The 25,832-nt window shown below is 44.5% G+C and overlaps 1 protein-coding gene across 4 annotated transcripts in view; it reads left to right on the top strand.

Annotated features, from left to right (window-relative positions):
• The window catches only part of dusp8a (dual specificity phosphatase 8a), a 107,765-nt gene extending 85,064 nt beyond the window's left edge, over positions 1–22,701 (top strand). Inside the window, exons 1-6 of one of the 4 annotated variants that reach the window (XM_024377448.2) lie at positions 1,957–2,691; positions 3,457–3,541; positions 16,313–16,473; positions 16,617–16,776; positions 17,985–18,108; positions 18,509–22,701. In XM_024377448.2, coding sequence (XP_024233216.1) covers positions 3,517–3,541; positions 16,313–16,473; positions 16,617–16,776; positions 17,985–18,108; positions 18,509–19,724 — 1,686 coding nt within the window. In that variant the 5' untranslated portion in view covers positions 1,957–2,691; positions 3,457–3,516 and the 3' untranslated portion in view covers positions 19,725–22,701. Of the gene's footprint in view, positions 1–1,956; positions 2,692–3,456; positions 3,542–15,225; positions 15,248–16,312; positions 16,474–16,616; positions 16,777–17,984; positions 18,109–18,508 lie in introns of those variants that run through there. The other 3 variants (XM_024377394.2, XM_024377502.2, XM_024377309.2) reach the window with 3 other exon arrangements.
• Positions 22,702–25,832: the final 3,131 nt, after the last annotated feature.

Here is a 25,832-nt window from a genome sequence, read left to right as displayed (position 1 = left end):
ATTTTCAAGACGATTTAAGTCAAAAATGTAACTAGGCCACTCAGGAACATTCAATGTTGTCTTGATAAGCAACTCCAGTGTAGATTTGGCCTTGTGATTTAGGTTATTGTCCTGCTGAAAGATGAATTTTTCTTCCAGTGTCTGGTGGAAAGCAGACTGAACTAGGTTTTTCTCTCGGGTTGTGCCTGTTTGTATAGCTGTGTTCCATTTTCTTTATCCCAAAGAACTCCCTATTCCTTTCCGATGACAAGCGTACCTATAACATGATGCAGCCACCACCATGCTTGAAAATGCCATGCTTGAGTGGTATTCAGTGATGTGTTGTGTTTGATTTTCCCAAAACATAACACTTTTTATTTAGAACAAAGTTAATTTCTTTGCCACATTTTTTACAGTATTACTTCAGTGCCTTGTTGCAAACAGGATGCATGTTTTGGAATATTTTTTATTCTGTACAGGCTTCCTTCTTTTCACTCTGTCATTTAGGTTAGTATTGTGGAGTAACTACAACATTGTTTATCCATCCTCAGTTTTCTCCTATCACAATCATTCAACTTTGTAACTGTTTTAAAATCACAATTGGGCTCATGGTGAAATCCCTGAGCGGTTTCCTTCCTCTCCTGCAACTGAGTTAAGATGGACACCTGTAACTTTGTAGTGACTGGGTGTATTGATACACCATCCAAATTGTAATTGATAACTTCACCATGCTCAAAGGGATATTCAATGTCTGCTTTTAACATTTTTACCCATCTACCAATCAGTGCCCTTCTTTGAAGGCATTGAAAAACCTCCCTGGTATTTGCAGTTGAATCTGTGTTTGGAACTCACTGCTCAATTGAGGGACCTTACAGATAATTGTATGTGTGGGGTACAGAGATTGGGTACTCATTAAAAATTCATTTTAACCACTATTATTGAACACAGAATGGGTCCTACTTATTATTTATGTAGGCTTGCCATAACAAAGGGAATGAATACTAATGGACTCAATACATTTCAGCATTACATTTAACTTTCAATTTTGGAAATGTTCAAAAATATTATAATCCATTTTGACATTATGGAGTGTTGTGTGTTGATCAGTGACACCAAATCTAAATTTAAACAGTTTTAAATTCAGGCTGTAACACATCAACATATGGAAAGGGTAAAGGGGTGTGAATACCTTCTGAAGGCACTGTAAGCGCGTACACAAGCACACAAATGTCGTTTGATACATTCACACTAATATGTGATAGACAACACACACACATTTGTTGTTCAGTGTGAACACACACTATCTAAAGAAAGACATACTGGTACACACACATTGTTCAGTACATGCACGTTCTAAAACTCAGTGTTTAATTAACATCCCTTCTCTACACTCACACACACACACACACACACACACACACACACACACACACACACACTGCACATCAGAAAACATACCGTATTTAATTAAGCACACATAGGCATTGAGTGTGTGTTTTGCAAAGGCAGAGAGTGATGTGTTTCAGAGGGAGCGATGTCATCTACTTGTTGTACACACTCCACATTATAAATCACAAACTATTTAATTGAACACAAACACACAGAGATGCAGTGTGTATCTTGCTAAAACACATAGAGCAGTAGTTGCTGTCTCCCTGCTCCAGCTCACTAGGCCCCTGAGGTGACCACATATTTGTCTGGTGAGTAAGGAATGCGGTTACATGCCTTAGACATTAGCTATGACGGAGCACTGGCTCCACAAGAGAGGGAGGGAGAGAGGGAGGAAGAGTGGGAGGGAGGAGGGGAGAGGGGAAGGGCAGGGTCAGAGTCTGAGCTCACGGCAAGTGAGCTCATTCACCCCCCCGGGCGAGCAAGCGAGGAGAGAGAGAACAACTACGTCATCCTCTACACAGAGGAGCGGGAGGGAGAGAGAGAGGGAAGCAGGCAGGGAGGGAGGGGGAGAAGTGTGAGCGAATGAGAGACGGGGAGAACCAAACAGCACAACAATAGGGTACTGCTCTTCTGCCTGTGGGCTCACACACACGGAGAGAAGGCACGGAGAGACACACTCAGTAGCAGCTACAGACAGACAGACATGTACTCTCTTTCTTCGTTCTTCTCTCCATAGTTATTCCTTTCATTATTCCTCAAAATACTACTGGACCTCTATGTCTTTGGTAGATATTATAGGAAAAATATGATTCTTGGTGGATTTGAACTGAATTAGTTCTAGAAGTGACTTGTGGAACTTGTGGGCAGTACATCTACAGATGTTTGGGAGTAGTTTACTTTCTGGAAGTGGGTTCCGTCCATTCTCTTGAGTTCGGGGACTAAGGTTCCTTCCCTCCTTGGACTTTGGGATCTGAGTTTGGACTTGGACTTGGTCACCACCAGTCGGAGTAGTGACAGCTGGGACTTTGTGGTGTGGAATTTTAGACCTGACCGGCTTTCCCTCTGTTTTTCGGAACAAGTGATTTGTTTGTTTAGCCGTTCTGCTAACTTTTTCCTGGGGGACTCCATTGGTCTGGACGGCAGTCAGTGTGTTCCCGATCTGAGTGCACTAGAACGCGTGTATGTTGAGCGTGTTGAGGGTGATGCCTCTGGACGTGGTCATAGCCCCGGCGGAGGACTGTTTCTGGCCTGTCCTGCAGGAGTCAGACAGGAGGCTGAAGATCAGAGTCCGCAGGACCAAGGAGGGGAGGGAGCTACGAGGTGTGTACTGACCCAGTCTGGGAAGGGGTGTCAGTAGGTTAAAAAGAGATGAGAGAGAGCTCAGCGCTGCAGTACACTGTAAAACATTTCCTATATAATGGCAGCAATTGGCCAGTGAGTACAGACACCATAATCCATTTTACGGTACCAATTGTTCTACTGTAATCTAATTTACAGTATTCACGGTAACTTAATGCCAGAGCAATGAAACACAGTGCAATACAGTAAAAGTGAGCATTAAACAGTACACATTGTTGTCTACAGTATGTTACTGTAGTTATAAGGGATTATAGCAAGCAGCATGGCTGTAGGCATTTTGAATTGATGAATAATCTATGTTATTTTTCACTTGCATATCTAGAGTTGAAAGATACTTTCACCTCTACTTTTTTATTTTACCTTTATTTAATCTTACACTTCTGACCTTTTCCCTACATACATTGAGGTGTTAGGGAACTACTGCCACATATCACTTACATTGGTACAGGACTCTCACTAACGGGTGCAACAAATATATCCTCTTACAAGGCAAGCCTTAAAATATGTTAATGAGCCAGCAATTCTTTCTCTGCCCACATTAATTCTCAACAATGCACCATCATTTACAGCATGCTGCAGTAAATATATATATAGCAAAACAGCATTATAGTACTTTATTGTTGAATTGTTCAAAAATAAAATCAGCAATTGCTAACAGTGAATATTTAATTATATATTACACTATGCCAACTGATATATGGTGTTTTCTATCATTTTCACTTTAAGCCTTAACAAAGGATTCTAAAATGTCAATCAATACTACCGGGCAGAGCAGATCAAAAGGACATGGCTAGCCGCTCAACTGTTAAAGGTTTGTGACTTGCTACCACTTTGATCTGTTCCCTATATACATTTAATTGGTAGGAATCACTATCACGTATCACTTAAATTGATACAGTACTCTCATTATCAGGCACAGCAAATATAGCCTCTTTCAAGACATGCATAAACATGTGTTAATGAGTGAGAAACAACAATACCATGCACTAAAGTTCAAAAGGTTTTTGAACAGCATTCTGAATTAAATCAGTAATTCACTGGCAACAATTGGCCAGTAAGTTACTGTAGAGTTTCAGGACAAGGTTTGAAGAATTCCTCAAATACAGTATATTACTGTATTCTGCGTGGTACTCACGGGGTCAACAAATAAAGCCTCTTACAAGGCACGGTATAAAATATGTTAATGAGCCACAGACTCTTTCCCCGCCCACAACAGTTTTTCACAAGGCAACATAATTAATACTGTAAAACACATGGAATGACACGTCTTAGTGTGCTGTAAAACAAATGTATGGTATTTTACTGTGCATTCTACGGTAATCTACTGTATTCAGTTTATACAGTATCAGACTGTTGATTAATACAGTTAGTGGCGTAGTGGCGCAGTGGTCTATGGCACTGCATCACAGTGCTAGCTGTGCCACTAGAGATGCTGGTTTGAGTCCAGGCTCTGTCACAGCCGGCCGCGACCGGGAGACCCATGAGGCAGCGCACAATTGACCCAGTGTGGTGCGGGTTAGTGTTCACGCTCTCTCCACCTGTGGTCATTGAAATGTAAAACTATCACAAAGGCCCATTTCTCCTGCCCTCTGTCGCTCTCTCTGGTTCTCCCACTCTATTTTATCTTTCTCTCTCTTCTGCATCGGCAGTGTGTGAAGCCAGGTGTTCTATGTTACACCTTTCAAATAGCAGAAGACGAAGAAGTGTTACATTTCCAAAATGTGTGTGGTGCACAGTGTGCATTGATATACTGTACAGTTTGTGTATTTCCAACATAACGTGTGTTTGTATGTCTAGCTATATACACAGCAAATGATCCAGTGTTAAATCAACACTGGGACAGTGTCTATACAGGTCCACACTTTTCAGTGTTAAATCAACACTGGGACAGTGTCTACACAGGTCCACACTTTTCAGTGTTAAATCAACACTGGGACAGTGTCTACACAGGTCCACACTTTTCAGTGTTAAATCAACACTGGTACAGTGTCTATACAGGTCCACACTTTTCATTGTTAAATCAACACTGGGACAGTGTCTATACAGGTCCACACTTTTCAGTGTTAAATCAACACTGGGACAGTGTCTATACAGGTCCACACTTTTCAGTGTTAAATCAACACTGGGACAGTGTCTATACAGAGCTCACACTTTTCATTTTTAAATTAACACTGGGACAGTGTCTATACAGGTCCACACTTTTCAGTGTTAAATCAACACTGGGACAGTGTCTATACAGGTCCACACTTTTCAGTGTTAAATCAACACTGGGACAGTGTCTATACAGGTCCACGCTTTTCATTTTTAAATTAACACTGTGCTTAGTGCTGACACTATTACACTTTGGCAGTGTTAGGTAATTTACACTTAGTATTACACAATAACACCTAATATAGTATTTTTAACACTATGAAGTGTATATAGTTTGCACCAATGGTGTTATGCAATAACACCTCATTTGTCTTTTTAAACATTACGCAAAGCAGTCTATTACTCAAACAAGGTCACTCAGTGTTGGGTTTAGGACATTACAATAATATTTACACATCTTCATTACAGCATGCTCTTAAGTACTTCCAAAAACATCCAAACTTGGAGCCGATATGCTCAAACTTTAGTTACATAATCATGGACCACTTAAACTGGTACAACACTTCCGCTCACAGGTAGATAAAAAAATAATGTGTTGAAAGTCATGCCCACTCGAAGCCACGCCTCAATAACATTTCCCACTGTGCCTTTCGTTTTTGTGTAAACCGTAGAGTTACTGCCCATGACTGTATTTGTTAGTGACAGAGACATGGTTGTTTTAATTGTTAATTTTTGCTCCTGTAGATGAATGTCACCCGTTAAAATTAAACTTTTATGACAATAGATTAAATATATCATAAATTCTAACTTTTATGGCCAAGTTTTACCGTAACACAGTGATGTTATGAACTTCCTGGTTTACAGGCCACATCAGGCCTGCAAGTCACATTTTGCTGGCTTGCCAAGTGATGTGTAGTTCCTTTTGGAATCCAGTCAGAGTGAGGATATCCAACAGTTGGAATGTATATTCACAGGCAACCTGCATTCAGAATGACTGTCAACACCATTTCAGTAATGGGTGCAGTACATCTAACTAACTGAAATGGATTAGTTTAGAAAAATTTATGTTATTTATCTTTATATAGAATAAGATTAATCAGTCAATCAATGAACATACAAAAACATAGATATTAAAAACAATCGTAAAAATCAACACTAGGTAACACTGGCCAATTTGCTGTGTGTATAGATGTGCTGTAGAGTGTGTATACTGCATCAGAGTATAGTATGCATGTGTTTCAGTGCAGTGAGCTGGTTCAGTGCAGTTAGCCCAACACCTGGTCCTGTTCGCACTGCATATTGCGTGCTCGTATGCATGTGTTCACACCACAGCTTCAAGGCAGATGGGCAGATTAGCCCAGAGAGAGACAAAATCACATGTTTGCCATCACCTGTTGAGAATAGAGGTGTTGTTAGTGGTTATTTTTAGATTGTGTTGCCCTCAGAAGGTTAGCTGCCTAGCTGCTGCAAACCAGCCTCACCATTTACACTCAAACACACATAGCTAAATTCTAACGCTACCATAACATATGGATCTTGATGAGCTAAAACATGTATTGACATGGACTTTTTCTTAAATATATTGATGTACACACAATTCAGTTGTTTAACTGCCATTTATACTGAAATAAAACTCAACAAAAAAAATCTCTGTTAGCCACATGCTAACGCTACCGTACTGACGTATAGATCTCTGTTAGCCACATGCTAACGCTACCATACTGACGTATAGATCTCTGTTAGCCACATGCTAACGCTACCATACTGACGTATAGATCTCTGTTAGCCACATGCTAAATCTACCGTAACATAAACATAGGCACAAACAGATACTGGTTGCCCTTCAATCCTCTATATTGCAATTGTGGTGTTCTTTGTAACATGCTGATCGAGTGGCTACCCTCAGGCCCCCTGCTGCTGTAGCAGACTCTTTGTGGAGTAGAGTGGAGTGGGGCATGTGTGCAATGATGTCATAGCGGTGGGGGAGACACATTGAAATGCTAATGTCCCCTACAGAGCACAGGGGACAGCTGGAGGGGCACAGAGGATGGTGTCATGTCTCTCCCATATGAGCGATAGAAGAGAGGGATGGAGGGAGGGCAGTCATTCAGGCAAATCAATGCCCCCGGGATGGAGAAGAGAGGGGGAGTGTGCGTGTGTGTGTGCATGTGTGTGTTCCCCTCCATTAAGGCATAATGCAGCTGAAAGCCTCTCACACACCCATGCACACACACACACAGAGAGGGGTCTGGTATTGAGGGCCAGTCAATAGTACCAACAGCGTAATGTTACAGACAGGCTCTCTCTCTTTCTGTTCAGTCAATATCTCAGAGATTTCAGGCCATACAAACAGACCTTGTATCATAACTCACCAATTCTGGTTAGAGCTTTGGGCCAGTAACCGAAAGGTTGCTGGATCGAATCCCCAAGCTGACAAGGTAAAAATCTGTCGTTCTGCCCCTGAACAAGGCAGTTAACCCACTGTTCCCTGGTAGCCTGTCATTGTAAATCAGAATTTGTTCTTAACTGACTTGCCTAGTTAAATAAAGGATAAATTCACCAGAAGACAGTGTTTGTAGCAATGGAGGATGTGATTTGTGTTGGTGAAAAAGCATTTCTGCTTCCAAATTATGGCAACAAACAATCCATGTGTTTCTGTGTCGAACAGGGATAATTTGTCCTCATGAACTTGCTTTCCATTTCCTCACAAGCTTTCCATTTCTTTCTACAATACATTGAAATATGTTGATATACACTTCTTGTAAACATGTATTTCTCTATGAAATTCATTCATATGTGGAGCATTTTTAGATTGTATTGATTTGTGTACATGACCCTACTTCTCCCTATTGGGTGCCCTGTGGAGGGAGAGAAGGAAAGATAAAAAGGGTAGAGAGAGACCATTCGGTAAACGAGGGAGGGCCTGGCCGCTCAGAGAGAGGAGAGAACAAAATACATTATATAAGCTGCGGAGTGTTGGGACAGTGGAGATGGGATGTGGGGGGGAATAGGAAGTCTGTGCTGGCTGGTGGGCCCATTGTGACGCCCTCTTTCCAGTGAGTTGTTTACCATGCATAGACTGAAAGGTGGATGGCTACTCAACAACCAGGGTCAGTTTGGCTATTCAGTTCATAATGGTGAAGGTGAGACTGTGGGGAACGGGCAACTGGTCCTAGAACAGTTGTTTTGAAACTAAAAGGAGCAGGAACCTCAAACGACAGGCTTTTTTCAGTTTGAGCTGCACTTGCTTGACCTAATTGTAGGCGTTGGGTCACTTAGTTGGGTTCTTTTCTTGAAGAACTGCTGGGGTATTGAGGCTGGGTGCTGGGTTATAGACAGGTTGGTTGTTTAGCAACAAAACCAACGCGTGCGCAAATAGGTGGCAAAACAGACGGGGTTGGCTTCGATTATTGACAATATGCAAGCTATATTTAGTCTCTGTTTATTGAAAACATAAATACATTTGCACAATGAGGACTTGTTGCCTTTCAAATACATTGTTTAAAAAATATATATATTTAACCTTTATTTAACTAGGCAAGTCAGTTAAGAACAAATTCTTATTTACAATGACGGCCAACACCGGACGACGCTGGGCCAATTGTGCGCCGCCCTATGGGACTCCCAATCACGGCCGGTTGTCAGGGTCTGTAGTGAAGCCTCAAGCACTGAGATGCAGTGCTGTAGACATCGTTACAATTATTGGTTAGCTAGTAAGCAAATTTGAGCCATATTAGCATTAACATGAAATCATTCAATACACCTCAAAACAAGACATGATATCAAGAACAAGAGGAAACGAGCTGAAACAAGCCACTTAAGATTCCCAACATGGCCGTTTCTTGTCATTCTTCTTAGCAATCTGGCCATCCAGATTTCCAACAACACACTGACTTCTGCCCCATGGAAGCATGGGCATCGTTTTGGTGATGTTGTCAGATAATCCATCTATCGGTGCTGGGTTGTTGAGATACGACCCAGCGGGTCGTAGTTTAGTAGGGGTGTGGCATTCAGATAGTTATAGCCAACCTTGAGAATAAATGTCATTCCTGTTCATCTGTTCTGTTGCATAGTTATCACATGTTAAGGTTGAACATTAAATTCTATAGCTTCAATGATGCTTAAGGAAATGTATGAGTTCCCTAAAAACACAAGTAAATTCCATTGTGGGGATATATTAAGTCATATATCTTACTAGGCAATAAGGTATATAAATAATTGCATTTAAAAAAATGTATATAGACTCTTTAACAAACTCATTTACATTTTCACATTACATTCTAAATAAGCAGTGTCAACGAATGTCGGCACATGCATCCAAACCAGCAAGTCTGTGGAGGTCTGCAGGGCTTCCATGTTGTTTGGAGGGGGTGAGCCAGAGCTTGGTGGAGTCCCGCGTTGAAAAGGGTCTCTGGCTCCCCCCTGTACAGCAGCAATGTTCTTGGCAAGACCTCCCCTGCTGGCAGGCACAGGATACTTGCATTGGTCTCTAGTGGCAGTGGTCTCTGACTGTAGTGCCGGACACACGACAGCCGCTGGTCGAGAGGGGCTCCTGGGTGGTTATCCAGGATATACCTCTGCACCGCCTTGGCCAAGCAGTACAGACCAAACCTTGCAGGATGTTGGCGCAATGTAACCATTTGTGGCCAACCCTACACAGAGGTTTATTAAGAAGGAGACTTTTGACAAGATCCCATTTGAACACACACATATCACAACCGACACTCTGGTTTTCAAAGTAAAAAATGGATTGTGCCATCTGAGTGTGTGACCTCAAGACAACACTGCATTTGTCCCCTATGGTTGCCTGCGATGGCCCTTTCCATACCCCAACAACACAGCCTGGAGCCCAGTCCATGAGCAAGCCGCATCGCACTGCTCCTACCACCAGGTGGTGCCAGGATCTGTCCCTCCATCAGCTTTCTTTGCCTGGAGTGGGATCAAACACAAAGGAGAGAGGAAAAAACACATAATAAATGGCAATAATACATTTTCAAGGTTCAGGATCAGGGTCAGGAGACGCCCATTCTCATACCCCAGCAACAACATGGAGCCCAGTCACCAAGCGTGCCACCTGTCACTTCTATCACCTCCTCTCCACTTTTCTGAACCTTAAAAACCTTTTGTGGTGGAGGCCACAAGAATGGTCTGAAGAGACAGTAGGTTTGGGGTGTTTTCAGGGAAAGTGATGTTGCTTAAAAAGGAAACTGTGTTGGGGGAGCTTGAGAGGAAGACTCTTGGTCTATTCTCAGAGGAACCAACCTCACAACCTGCCCTCCCAGCACACCAACTTCTGTAATTCCTGCCTCCATTTCCTCACCTGCAACTTCCACCACATCAACAATAATGACTAACCCCTGCTCAGTACTCACTACACCAGAGCCACCCTTGGGTGCCTTTTGAGTACACTTGGTGGCAATGTCTGTAGAGAAAAGCCTCATCACAGAGATTACACTTTCTGTGGTTCCAGCAGTCCAAGGAGTGGCCCAGTCCCCTGCACACCACCTGCTCTCCACACTTCCTACATAACTTTGGTTGTATGAAGCCCTGGTTCTCTCCCAACACCATTACTGAGGGCAGGTGTAAGCCCCCAAAATCTTATAGATCTGCTCTTTGTTGGATTGAAATTCCCCAGCTGGAATTCCAGATGCCTTCAGCAGCTCTTACCTTTTCAGGTGTACCTGTCACTTTACAATTTCTATTCAGCCAAAAGCATGTGTCTTCCCCACTCACTGTTTCTTTGAACATTCTGATGACCACCGCCTTAGTAGTGGCCTCCTCCGACAATTTCTCCACAGTGAACAGATCAAACTTAGCTTTTTTGTTTTCATACCTGGTCTAGAACTCTTTCAACAGAGCTGCTGTCTGGAAACTCACATCGAACCTATTTGCTAAAGGCAACCCAAGAATGCAGTTTATAACACCTGGATTGAATTTAAGGGTATTTTGTGAGAACTTTCTGGAGAAGTCCAATCTGAACAAATCCAGTGGATTCCCATCTTTAAGTTTCAAGAGAAACCGCACACTGTGGTGCTTCCTCATGCCTGGCTTGGGGTCTGACATGATGCAGGCCCACTATGAATAACCAAATGTCTTAGAAGGTACAACGAGCTGAAAAGGGGTTAGGCTATACTAGGCTAAAAGGCTAGTAGGCTATGGCTAGCAGGATGAGGAGGCTAGCAGGCCGAGGCTCGCCATCTTGTAAGCTATCAACAAACTCAACTAAAGCAAACCAGCAAAACTAGCCGGCCAGCAGGCTAAATCTAAAACAGATAATAGCTGACAAACAATGAACTAGAGTGAGGATACAGGAGAGCTAAGAAGAGAGAAGTCTAGTAGGTGAGCAACCCAGCGGTTAAGCTAGACAGCAATTAGCAAGCTAGCAGGCTAGAAAACTAACAAGCAATACAACTAACAGCTGCCAACACTTAGATACCTTGACAAGAAAGCTAAAGCTGGCTAGGCAAAAAGGAGAACAGGAAGAAAGGTTGACGCAAAGAGAGAACAGTAAGCTAACACAAGCTGAGGGGCAAGTTAGCCAATTGCTAGCAGGCTAGACTAACCAGAAAGCTAGTTAGCAAGCTAGCCAGCCAAAAAGCCACCCCAGCTAAAAGGTAACAAACAATTTGCTATACCGGGCCACCCTACACAACCATAAGCAACTAGAGCCAAAAACTAAGAAAGCTACCACAAGTTAACAAGAACTAAACATACTAACAAAAGTAAAGACAAAAGGAAAAGCAAAGACCCAGAGTGCCCCTGCCACGCCTGGGCTCTCTCCTCCAACAGCCTGGTTTCAAAAAGACAAGAATCAATAACACAAAAGTAAATCTGAAGAATATATATATATATATATATATAGGACATTTATTCTCATGGGTGGCCAATAACATCTAGCTGAGAGCCAAGTCCCTAATAAGCCACGCCTCCTAAAAATAACCTAAGGATTACACTAAAAAAAGACCCAGCTGCTAGGTCAACATAGCATGAAAGTAAAAAATACCAAATTGATGGTTAAATTAACCTATGTTTGGTTAATCCCAACAACCCAATATGTTGGGTTATTCACGCAACCTAACTGGCTGGGTCAAAATAACGTGCTCTGTCCACTGTCTGTTTTTAGCCCATCATTTTTAAAGATTTTTGTGTGCGTCCCAAATGGCACCCTATTCCCTAAGTAGTGGACTATTTTTGACCAGAACCCGATGGGCCCTGATCAATAGTAGTGCACTACATAGTGAATAGGGTGCCATTTTGGGATGCAGGCCTGGTGTCTGACTGTGTTTGGTCATAAGACTAAAGGTGATCTCAGCGCTTACAGACAGTTGACTTTCTGATGTCATCTCATCAGACAGCTGGGCCTCAGTATGTGACAGGGTATTTTCAGTGATGTGTTTGGATTGAAATGGAGAGATGTGTCATCTGGTGCTTTTGGGGGATGTGAGTGCATGTCTCTCTGGGTACTTTCTGAGTGTGAGTGTCTATGTGTGTGTGTGTGTGTGTGTGTGTGTGTATGAGGGCACAATATATTTGCGTGCTCTTGGTGGGTTTTTCCATAGTGACAGCACCCCGGGGACAATAGAAACAATAGTCAACCACATCATCCCATGTTTGTTGCCATAGCAACATTACCTCTGAAGGCCAGGTGACCAGCGACGATGACGGGGAGATTGTGTGTTATCAGTAGTGACTAAGAACACAGCACAGGACCACTGTAAACGTTTGGACATCCCAGTGGTGTGTGTGATGATGGGTTTTGACCCAATATTACTGAAAGGTTATAGGCCTCAATAGACCCATGCAGGCACACAATCCTGATTCCTCATCTCTGCTCTCTGTACCTGAGGAGAGGAAGGGAGTTTGTCAGAATATCCCATGCTGACCCTGTCCTCTCAACAACTCTCCTGTAATGAAAAGTGACATGTAAGTGATGTGTTTTTTTCCTGTTTATGTGGTGTTGTATTGTGTGAATAAAGACCTTTACATGTGGAGGAAGGGTTTTGAATGAGGAATATATCATAGACTCCTGCTGAAACAAAGTGTGCTAATTGAGGAAAGAGGGACTCCCTTAGTAATAACAAGAGCCACTCTTTCTGTCTCTCTCGTTCACTCTCTTTCTTCATTTATTTATTTCTCTTTCTCTCCCTGTCTGCTGCATGTGGAGAGGTGATGCCATCTTTCTGCCAGTTGCCATTAATAGCTGGATACAGGCAGGCCCTCCTCTCCTCTCTCCTCTCTTCTCTTCTCCTCTCTCCTCCTTTCCTTTCTCCTCCTCTGCTCTCTGGTCTTAAAGGGACAGGCACCAGATATAGCCATCTGTCTGTCTGCCTTTCTGTCTATCTGTCTGTGGGTCAGAATACCCTCTGCTCTCGCTGACTCCACCACGAACCATATTCAGCCCAGCAGAATTTGCTCTGGGTTCAGACCCATATCCACTGTAGGTTAAACTGAGGTTTCAGGGCCAGATATAAAACTAGTTTTTCAACCACTCCACAAATTTGTTATTCACAAACTATAGTTTTGGCAAGTTTGGCATGACACAAGTAATTTTTCCAACAATTGTTTACAGACAGATTATTTCACTGTATCACAATTCCAGTGGATCAGAAGTTAACATACACTAAGTTGACTGTGCCTTTAAACAGCTTGGAAAATTCCAGAAAGTCATGGCTTTAGAAGCTTCTGATAGGCTTATTGACATCATTTGAGTCAATTGGAGGTGTACCTGTGGATATATTTCAAGGCCTACCTTCAAACTCACAGCGTCTTTGCTTGACATCATTGGAAAATCTAAATAAATTAATTGTAGACCTCCACAAGTCTGATTCATCCTTGGGAGCAATTTAGAAATGCCGGAAGGTACCACGTTCATCTGTACAAACAATAGTACGCAAGTATAAACACCATGGAACCACGCAGCCGTCATGCCGTTCAGGAAGGAGACGCGTTCTGTCTCCTAGAGATTAACGTACCTTGGTGCAAAAAGTGCAAATCAATCCCAGAACAACAACAAAGTACCTTGTGAAGATGCTGGAGGAAACAGTTACAAAAGTATCTATATCCACAGTAAAACGAGTCCTATATCGACATAACCTGAAAGGCCACTCAGCAAGGAAGAAGCCACTTCTCCAAAGCCGCCATAAAAAAGCCAGACTACGGTTTGCAACTGCAAATGGGGACAAAGATCATACTTTGTGGATAAATGTCCTCTGGTCTGATGAAACAAAAATAGAACTGTTTTGCCATAATGACCATCGTTATGTTTGGAGGAAAAAGGGGGAGGCTTGTAAGCCGAAGATCACCATCCCAACCGTGAAGAACAGGGGTGGCAGAATCATGTTGTGGGGGTGCTTTGCTGCAGGAGGGACTGGTGCACTTCACAAAATAGATGGCATCATGAGGTAGGAAAATTATGTGGATATATTGAAGCAACATCTCAAGACATCAGTCAGGAAGTTCAAGCTTGGTCGCAAATGTGTCTTCCAAATGGACAATGACCACAAGCATACTTCCAAAGTTGTGGCAAAATGTCTTAAGGACAACAAAGTCAAGGTATTGGAGTGGCCATCACAAAGCCCTGACCTCAATCCTATAGAAAATTTGTGGGCAGAACTGAAAAAGCGTATGCGAGCAAGGAGGCCAACAAACCTGACTCAGTTACACCAGCTCTGTCAGGAGTAATGGGCCAAAATTCACCCAACTTATTGTGGGAAGCTTGTGGAAGGCTACCCGAAATGTTTGACCCAAGTTAAACAATTTAAAGGCAATGCTACCAAGTACTACTTGAGTGTATGTAAACTTCTGACCCACTGGGAATGTGATGATAGAAATAAAAGCTGAAATAAATCATTCTCTCTACTATTATTCTGACATTTCACATTCTTAAAATAATGTGGTGATCCTAACTGACCTAAGACAGGGACTTTTTACTAGGATTAAATGTCAGGAATTGTGAAAAACTGAGTTTAAATGTATTTGGCTAAGGTGTATGTAAACTTCTGAATTCAACTGTATATATTACTAGAAACTGAGTTTACAAGACCAGTTATATATTACTAGCAAAGTGCTTACTTACAGCTTTGTGTGTGTGGAGTTAAAGGGTGTTGTGTTGTAGCCTGGTGTGTGTTACACCTTTAGGCTATGTCATGTCCTGTGTGTGCTAGTTTAGCAGGGTGATGTCATGTCTTTGGGTGTGTGCGTGCGTGTGTGTGTTTGGCAGTAGCCCAGATAGGGTCAGACAGGACTGAACCTAGATTAGGTTCTAATCCTTCTGCTGGGGCTCAGGGTTTCCTTGAAGCACTCCTTCTTCCCTGCCTCACTCCTTTTCATTCCTCCCTCATTCACCCCTTCCCTCACCTGGCGAGGTCATTTTCTCTCCCCTTCTCCTCCCATCCAGCTAGAAGTTAAACAACCGTGGTAATGCAGAGTAAGTGTGTGTTTTAGTCAGATTTTGAAAGGGAGTGTGAGCAAATGTGTATTATATGTTTGTGTGCTGCTGTATGAATGTCTGTGGTTAGTGTATGTACTGCACGGTTGTGTGTATGTACTGCACGGTTGTGTGTATGTACTGCATGGTGATGTGTGCGCTGCGCATCTGTGTTTTATTTTTTTAATTTAACCTTTATTTAACTAGACAAGTCAGTTAACTGCCTTGCTCAGTATCAGAACGACAGATTTTTACCTTGTCAGCTCAGGGATTTGATCTAGCAACCTTTTGGCTACTGGCCCAACACGCTAACCACTAGGATACCTGCCGCCCCAGGTGGTGGTGTGTGTGTACTGCACGGTTGTCAGGGGGATGTTACTGGGCCTCTGTGCTGGCCCTGCACCTGTGGCCTCTCTAATTCCCCAGCCCTGACGCAATGCTCTGCTACAGGACATGAGCTCATGAAGGAAACAGAGCCACACACACACACACACACACACGGTCTTTAACACACACACAGGCCAAAGTGGAGCTGTCTGCACTTAAAGGGCCAGCCACACACATTCCTCACCGCCCAGCAGCCAAACTATCTCCCAGAGTGCAGCAGAGAACGATTTCCTACTGAGCTGGGAGCAGAAACCTTAACCCACAATCCAACGGTTATGCATGTACACAGTTTTTAATGGTTCAGCCATGTTGTTGAAACACAAGTGTGTAATGTAAGGGGATTCAGTGCACAGTCAGGGAGAGTAATAAAAAAATATATAATAATAAAACATGAAAATACTTTTTCTTTCACTTAAAAAATGTGGAGCACATTATGCAGATCAGTAGGAAAAATAATATAATTTAATCCAGGCAGGAAAATGTGACAACTGTGCAAGGGGTGTGTAGACTTTCACTTGACAACAGGGAAAATGTAACGTCAAGCAGTTTTCTGTGTTGGAGTTGTGAGTTCTGTATGTGTATGAGCAGTAGCTCCCAAACGTTTGCTGATTTCGGGAATTGTATTTATTTGGAGTATAACGGACCTTTCCTCTCTGTCTCTCTCTTTTTCTCCTTTAGGGGGCTTTGCTGCCTTCTCCTCCTGTTTCCCCGGGCTTTGTGAGAGCAAGCCAGCTCTGCCTATGAGCATATCCCAGCCCTGCCTGCCTGTAGCTAACGTAGGCCCCACACGCATCCTACCACACCTCTACCTGGGATCGCAGAAAGACGTCCTCAATAAGGTGAGCCCGTAGCAGTCAAGGGGAAGTAGAACGTGAGAGGAAAGGAAGTACAGTAAAGCGTTAACTTTGATGTTGTTGTTCTCTGTTATTGCCTTTTCTAACAGTCCCCTTGTCTGCATGTGTCTCTCTCTGTCTGTCTGTAGGACCTGATGGTTCAGAATGGCATCACGTACGTGCTGAATGCCAGTAACACCTGTCCCAAGCCTGACTTCATCAGAGAGAGCCACTTCATGCGGATCCCTGTCAATGACAACTACTGTGAGAAGCTACTGCCCTGGTTGGAGAAAACCAATGAATTCATTGGTAAGTCATGATTGTGTGTCTTTGCATGTGCAGAGAATATAATATATACCATTTAGAAGACGCTTTTATCCAAAACAACTTACAGTCATGCTTAAATGTATAAGTGGTCCCAGGAATCGAACCCCCTTTCTGGCGGTGCAAGCGCCATGCTCTACCAACTGAGCTACAGGGGACCACATATATGCACGCAGAATATGCATTAGTAGTAGTAACCTGAGCAGGAGCGGTGTATGTCAGTGTATTTGGGCTCCTGAGTGGCTCAGCGGTCTAAGGCACTGCATCTCAGTGCTAGAGGCATCACTAAAGACCCTGGTTTGATTCCAGGCTGTATCACAACCGATTAGGAGTCGCGTAGGGTGGCGCACAATTGGCCCAGCGTCGTCCGGGTTAGGGTTTGGCCGGGGTAGGCCGTCATTGTAAATAAGAATTTGTTCTTAACTGACTGGCCTGGATAATTAAAGATGAAATAAAATAAAAGATTGTCATACAACATAGTGAAACAGGCCTCATATTCAGTATATCACAGTATTGTAATGTATCACCCTCCTTGTTTTCACACGTGGTACACTCCCAAAGCGAGGTTAATCGTGATGACGACGACCCCCTGTGCTGAAGAGGTGGTTGGTCTTCTATGGGTGTTCCATAGACGGGTTGGTTGTTTAGCAACAAAGCCGATGCGTGCTTAACGATGGTTCAAACAGATGGCTTGGCTTAGATTGCTGCTAACATGGCAACTATATTTAGTCTCCAACATTTGTTAAAAACATAAATAGTTGCACAATGAGCACTTGTCTCTCTAATACACAGTTGTTGGTTAGCTTGCTAGCTAGCAAATTTGAGCCATATTAGCATAGATGTGTCAGTCAGTCATAACACCTCAAAATAAGACATGGTATCAAGAACACAATCATACGAGCTGAAACGAGACACTTACGTTTCACCACATGCCAGTTTCTTGTCATTGTTGCCAGCTATCTGGCCATCCAGAACCGTAACACACAGCCTTCTGCCCCATTGAAGCGTGTGCATCATTTTCGTGACGTTGTCAGCTAACCCATCTATTCTCCCGGGAGACTCTCTATTCTAACTAATCAAATTCGATGGGTGTTTCATTCTCCCAGAAGACTCTCTGTTCTAACTAATCCTGTTCCTGGGTTTTGTGTACAGCTGTGTGTGTGTTCACACGTGTTTGTTCCCCCCTCCCACAGACAAAGCCAAGGTGTCAAACTGCAGAGTCATTGTGCACTGCCTGGCTGGAATCTCACGCTCGGCAACCATCGCCATTGCATACATCATGAAGACAATGGGCCTGTCATCGGATGATGCCTACAGGTACACTCTCTACCCGACGCTCTCCGCCAGCTGAGCTTAAGTTGCAGCATCTTTAAAAAGTGGACTCCGTGTTTGAGGAAATGCTAGACGCTCATCTGTACCCCCCAGTCTTGAGAAATGCCATTCTTCTGGTTGCCAGAGGAACTAGTGTACAGTAGGAACTAGTTGTGTTGTCTGGAGATCATTGCATAGGATCATCTTTTGTGTGGCAGTTAGTTCACACCAGTTCATTCGGGGGTAACCTGCTACTTAAATGCACGCAACCCAACAATGAATATTAGGTTTACACAGGAAGTAACTTAGAAGAACTTTACAAAGTATTTGTTTTATTTTACTTTGCATCTGGAGCCCCAACTCTAACTGGAACTAACATTGTGCCCTCTTATTTCCTCTTGACCAGGTTTGTGAAGGACCGACGGCCTTCAATATCGCCCAACTTCAACTTCCTGGGGCAGCTCCTGGAGTTTGAGAAGGGGCTGCGACTCCTCCATGCGCAGTCAGACGACAAAACCTCAGAGGGCAAAGGTCAATCCCAGGGCTCAGATGTCAACGGGTTCAGCTCAGGGTCAGAAGTCAACGGTCACCACGACTCTTCATCAATAGAGCCCCAGACCCCACCAGAACCGAAGCTCCCCTCGCCGACTTCTCTCCAGCAGGGCTTCAACGGCCTCCACCTGTCGGCCGAGCGCATCCTGGACACTAACCGGCTGAAGCGCTCTTTCTCCCTGGACATCAAGTCTGTGTACTCCCCCAGCAGCCCCCACTGCCTGCGCCTGGCAGCGCCCACACACTCCGAAGACGTGCCCAAGCTATGTAAGCTGGACAGTCCCCCTGTCAATGGTGTCTGCCCTCAGTTCTCCCCTGTCCCAGACAGCCCCAGCTCGGCTGAGTCGCCCTTCCCTTCTCCGGGGTGCGGCGGCAGCATCGGAGGTCTCGACGTTGGGGGTCCCAGTGAGGGGGGCGTTCGTTCTGGAGGTCCATCATCGTCCAGGCCCAGGAGGAAAGCCAAGCACAGCCCTGGATCTGGATCCACAACCAGTTCCCCGGTACACCCCCAGTCCCTGAGTCTGACTCTGGGACGCTCCCTGCCCGTTCACAAGAGCCCCAGCCTGGACGAGAGCCCGAAGGGCTCCATGCTTCTCTCTCTGCCCCCCAAAGAGTCCGGAACCATGTGGACCAAACACAGAGACACAGTCCAGGCCACCACCCCAGTCACACCTGTCACCCCCACTGCCGACGCCCCCTGGTACTTCGGGGCTGAAGAGGTAGGGGAAGGAGGGATGGAACTTGGAGGAGATGGAGGAGGAGGGGTGGAAGTGCGATTCGGAAGCAGCTCTGCATACCTGGCGTTCGGTTGTAGCGAGGGGGTGCGGCTACGGGAGAAAGTGCAGCGGGACAAAAGGGCATCGTCGTCATCAGCGCCATTACAGAGGGACTCCTCAACGACCGTCGCCAACGGGACGGCCTCCAACAGTACCGAGAAGCAGTTCAAGCGGCGCAGCTGTCAGATGGAGTTTGAGGAGGGCATCTCAGATACGCGTTCCCGGGAGGAGCTGGAGAAGATGGGGAAGCAGTCCAGCTTCTCTGGCAGCATGGAGATCATCGAGGTGTCCTGACTAACCGCACTCCTGACCACAACCGGCCCACCCAGGGAGGAGGAGAAACGGACCTGAAGGAGGAGGGAGGACAGAGGGGGGAAATTTACGCTCCCCAAACAGACCGTGTTAAAGACTCAAACTCTGAGAAGACAGAAACACCAGAGAGATTCCGGGAGTCCCTTATCTAGCTAGTGTTCCTGGACTAGACATGGGGTTCAGCAGGCTGTTGATTTCCTAGGTTACATTTACAGTTCTACCAACCAAAGCTCTGAAGAGAACAACTACGGGAAAAGACGGAGACTAGAGGGCCCTGACACTGAACTATGAACTGTGAACTATTTCCTCTGTATGGTGTCAGTTCAAGAAGAACAGATCCATGGGCAAATCTCAAACCCCCTATCACCCATATAGTGCACTACTTTTGACCAAAAGTCGCCAAAAGTATAGTGCTATTTTCGTTATTGGGTGTCATTTGAGACATAGCCAAGTGCTTTCCTCCCAAAGACTTCAATCCCCAGCATGCCTCAGTCTGCCCCTCCCTTCGTTTCAAAGACTTCAGCCCCAGATAACCACAACCCCCAGCATGCCTCAGTCTGCCCCTCCCTTCATTACAAAGACTTAGAAAGAGCTCTGTACCCCAGAAATGCACCACAGCACAATGCAGAGAGAGACTATTCAGACTGTCCTAAGAGACTATACAGGTGGTACTGCATCAAAACAATGACGAATCCTCCATGTTGGCGTGTCAGCCCAACATGGTTTACAAAGACTTTGCAGTTTAAGAGGACTCATAGTGACTGATAAAGACTGGCATTGTATTTTCCCGCAATACTCGTCTGCTGTCTTGTTTCCAGTGTTTAACAGTGTGATGTGACTGTTGGGGCGGTGGGGAGGAGAGGAGTTAGGTCTAAGTTACACCCTCCCGGTAGTGGAGTTCAGTACTCGCATGTCTCACTCCACACCTCCCAAGTATACCCCAGAGCATGCTCCAGGGTGGCTGGCGACAGACAGACAAATACTATATATACTATATGAATATATATATAGCGATTTTAATGGACTTTTAATCAACAACAAAAAATCTCAGTTCTGGTTGTAATTTATTTGATCGGTTCATTCTGGTAATGAGAAATAATAGAATGTTTTGTGGACTTTTTCCTTTCCTTTGTTAATCTCAGTTTTTGTTGTATGGTATTTATGAAACACATACAACCACACACTCATGCACACACGAACACATGCACGCACACACACACTCATGCACACAAAACTACAAGCAAGCAATATGTGTTGTTCCTTGTTTGGAGGAAGAGTGATGTATTTTGGGTTTCATCTGACGTTGAAATGCACTTTTCTGTTACTCTTCAAAAACAAGTATCCCACATCCTAAGAGGGTACCAACACCCTCTAATTCAGGGGTGGGAAAACTACAGCTCATTCAATCCGGCCCATGGGAGGTTTCAGTAAAAACAATTAACAAAATGGGGGTTAAATTACTATTTGGGGTTTAAAACGACTCTAGGCCACACTTAAATGTCTAAAACTAGATGGAATGTTTGTAGAAATTATAATACACCTGTATATTTTCAAATAACTGTCCTTTTTCTGGCCCCGAAATTGATTTTGACAAACAAATCGGTTCCCAAATCTTCTGTGTTCCCCTCAGTTGAATTTCTAAATCCTGATGTGGCCTTCGAGCCAAAATGTTTGCTCACCCCTGCTCTTACCTCTGGTGACATCACCAGATGTGTGGTATGGTGAAGAAGAGTCCCTATGAGCATGAAAACTTTGAATTTACATTGACAAGATGTTGAAAATACATATTTGTGGTTGAAAATACATTGAAAATAGGTATTTTTAGTTGAAAATACGTAAAAAAATATGTGTTTTCATCATCTTATGTTCACTCAGTTGTGTGTAATTAAGATGTTATTTATTGTGATTGGGGGCTCCTACAGTTAGTTAGTGCATCTCCTGGGAGACGGTTAATGTGTGTGAGCGAGAATGAAGAACTTTATTCAACCCAGTACTAAAGAGCAGAATTATTGTAGGAAGGACTGTTGATTTCTCCAGGGCTCATGACAACAACTACCGGTATATGCAAGTAGATCCACACAGTTGACAATGTTAGAGACATCCACCTAACACACTGCTAAACTCACTCTTTTGGCTAGTTTCCAAATATACACACACACACATACAGAACTAAACTGTGTTGGGATATGAGAGAAGCCCATAGCTGAAACAAATCCCCTCCACACATACACACACACAGACATAAACACACAGACACATATAGTCACACACAAAGATATACCACCACCTTTCGTTTGTTCTCAGGGGATCTTTCAGTGAGCCAAGCCTGGCGCAGGGTACACAATTGCTTGCACATCAGCACAATGCATGTCACTCCCTCACTATCTCTATCAGTCTGTCGCTCTCACTCTCTTATTTTCCAAAGGTTTGATAAAAACAAAACGGAAGGGATGAAACTAGAACGTGATTCAGAAGTGAATAAATTAATGCTATTGCTCTGCTGGTGCGAGATTGTCTATTTATTTATGATGTACCTATATGTGTGTTTTTTATTTTCCTTTGGTTAGCTTTTCTCTATTGTGACCTTTGACCTATACCTTTGTGCTGCTGTAAGGTCAGACCTGGATTTCCTGTGTTCAGTTCTCTGAGGCTTTCCTTCTAGTCTCTTTATTTTTAAAAGATGTTATAATTCATTTTAAAACATGTTAAGAGAAGATGCAGGCTGTCCCGATTGCTATAATTGCTATAATTGTTGGTTTTGATGTATTATTATTATTATTATTATTGATGTTATGTTGTGTAAATAGCAAGGTATCTAAGAATATTGATGAATTTAGGTACATTTTTTAAATAAAATCCTGATACCTTAGGCTGCTTGACGCAAAATACCTCAGGTTTTTCCTTCCTTGTACATGTTTTGTGAAAATGAGACAAAAATACAAAAATAACAAAATATGAACTGTTCTCTGTCTCTGTTTTGGTTTTAGGTGAGTCCATCTTGGGCTGGTGGTCCACATGGGATAATTGCAGGACAAAACAGCCATACCGGCTGGCATATGGATAAAATCCAAGCCATACAGGCTGGCATATGGATAAAACCAAGCCATACAGGCTGGCATATGGATAAAATCCAAGCCAAACTGTCATGCCCTGACCATAGAGAGCTTTTTATTCTCTATGTTGGTTAGGTCGGGGTGTGACTAGGGTGGGTCATCTAGGTGATTTATATTTCTATGTTGGCCTGGTATGGTTCCCAATCAGAGGCAGCTGTTTATCGTTGTCTCTGATTGGGGATCATATTTAGGCAGTCATTTCCCCTTTGTGTTTTGTGGGATCTTGTCTTTGTATAGTTGCCTGTGAGCACTATAGCAGCTTCACGTTTCGTTTGTTCGTTTATTGTTTTGTTTTGCTGTGAGTTTCACAGAGTAATAAAAAGATGTGGAACTCAGATCACGCTGCGCTTTGGTCCAGTTATTATAACGATTGTGACAGAAGATCCCACCAACAATGGACCAAGCAGCGTGCCCAGGAGGAAAGCCAGGAGTGGAGGACATCCTGGACGTGGGAAGAGATTATGGCAGGAGACAGAAGCCTGCCATGAAAGCAGGCGGAGGTAGCAAGGGAACAACAACGACAACACCGGGGTTCGCGGCCACGACGCAAGCCCAAAAGACAGCCCAAATGTTTTTTGGGGGGGGGGAGTCCACGGAGTGGTCGGCGTCGCTGAGGGGTGAGTCAGAGACCGAGGAGGAATATTGGGACAGATTGAGTGAGGAGTAGGTGGCGAAAGTTGGGGGTAGTGAACCAGAGACTGTCAGACTGCCCTAAGGAGAGTGTTATCGATTTAAAGGCACCTGAGTCAGCTCTCCATACTCATCCTGAGAAGTGTGTTAAAGTTCCAGTACAAGTGTTGCCGGCTATACGCGCTAGGTCTCCAGTACGCCTTTCCAGCCCAGTACGTCCTGTGCCAACTCCTCATACTCATCGTGTGAAGAGTGTCATCGTTCCGGTTCAAAGTGTGCCGGTTCTACGCACTGTGTCTCCAGTGCGCCTCCACAGCCCGGGACGTCCTGTTCCTGCTCCTCGCACTCTCCCTCAAGTGTGCCTTCCCAGTCAGGTACGTCCTGTACCTGCTCCTCGCACTCGCCCTGAGGTGCGTGTCACCAGCCCGGTGCCACCTGTACCGGTCCCACGCATCAGGCCTCCAGTGCGCCTCCACAGTCCAGTGCCTCCTGTGCCTTCTCCCCGCACTCGCCCTGAGGTGTGTGTCATCAGTGTGGTGCCACCTGTACCGGCCCCACGCATCAGGCCTCCAGTGTGCCCCCACAGGCCAGTACGTCCTGTGCCTCCTCCCCGCAACTCGCCCTGAGGTGCGGGTCACCAGCCTGGTGCCAATTCTACCGGCCCCACGCATCAGGCCTCCAGTGCGCCTCCACAGTCCAGAGGTTCTGGCGACAGTTCCCAATCCAGAGCTTCCGGCGACAGTGCCCAGTCCAGAGCTTCCGGTGACGTTTCACAGTTCAGAACCTCCACCGACGGTCCGCAGTCCGGAACCTCCTGAGACAGTCCGCGGTCCGGAACCTCCTGAGACGGTCAGCGGTCCAGAACCTCCGGCGACGATCCTCGGTCCGGAGTCCCCGGCGACGATCCAGGGTCCAGAGTCCCCAGCAACGATCTATGGTCCGGAGTCCCCGGCGACGATTCACGGTCCGGTTCCTACGGCGACGACCCACGGTTCGGTTCCTCCGGCGACTATCCACGGTCCGGAGCGTCCGGCGACGATCCCCGCACCAGAGCCACCATTGAAGATGACATATCCGCGAGCGGGGTGGGTACTTCGCCCCGCACCGGAGCCGTCCCCGATGGTAGATTCCCACCCGGACCCTCCCCTATTGAGTCAGGTTTTGCGGTCGGAGTCCGCACCTTTTGGGGGGGTACTGTCACGCCCTTACCATAGAGAGCTTTTTATTCTCTATGTTGGTTAGGCGGAGTGTGACTAGGGCGGGTCATCTAGGTGATTTATATTTCTATGTTGGCCTGGTATGGTACCCAATCAGAGGCAGCTGTTTATCATTGTCTCTGATTGGGGATCATATTTATGCAGTAATTTCCCCTTTGTGTATTGTGGGATCTTGTCTATGTATAGCCTGTGAGCACTTTAGCAGCTTCACGTTTCGTTTGTTCGTTTATTGTTTTGTTTTGCTGTGAGTTTCACAGAGTAATAAAAAGATGTCAAACCCAGATCACGCTGCGCTTTGGTCCAGTTATTATAACCATCGTGACACATACAGCCTGGCATATGGATAAAAACCAAGCCATACAGGCTGGCATATGGATAAAAACAAAGCTTATGGCTTGACAAACTTTATCCCTAAGGGGAAATTTGGCTTGGACATCATAACTAGACTATCACAACAATGCATGAAATCCACATGATCTAATAGATACTGGAGCCCATATACATGACATAAAATACACGTACAGTTGAAGTCGGAAGTTTACATTGTTAGCCAACTACATTTAAACTCAGTTTTTCACAATTCCTGACATTTAATCCAAGTAAAAATTATCTGTCGTAGGTCAGTTAGGATCACCACTTTATTATTTTAAGAATGTGAAATGTCAGAATAATAGTAGCGAAAATGATTTATTTCAGCATTTATTTCTTTCATCACATTCCCAGTGGGTCAGAAGTTACAGTCAATTAGTATTAGGTAGCATTGCCTTTCATTTTTTTTTACTTTGGTCAAACATTTTGGGTAGCCTTCCACAAGCTTCCCACAATAAGTTGGGGGAATTGTGGCCCATTCCTCCTGACAGAGCTGGTGTAACTGAGTCAGGTTTGTAGGCCTCCTTGCTTGCACATGCTTTTTCAGTTCTGCCCACACATTTTCTATAGGATTGAGGACAGGGCTTTGTGATGGCCACTCCAATACCTTGACTTTGTTGTCCTTAAACCGTTTTGCCACAACTTTGGAAGTATGCTTGTGGTCATTGTCCATTTGGAAGACCCATTTGCGACCAAGCTTGAACTTCCTGACTGATGTCTTGAGATGTTGCTTCAATATATCCATAGAATTTTCATGATGT

Source organism: Oncorhynchus tshawytscha, linkage group LG01 (assembly GCF_018296145.1).
Source record: "Oncorhynchus tshawytscha isolate Ot180627B linkage group LG01, Otsh_v2.0, whole genome shotgun sequence".
Classification (NCBI taxonomy): Eukaryota; Metazoa; Chordata; class Actinopteri; order Salmoniformes; family Salmonidae; genus Oncorhynchus; species Oncorhynchus tshawytscha.
Note: the sequence above shows the minus strand (reverse complement) of the source record. Positions and strands in the feature narration are given on the sequence as shown.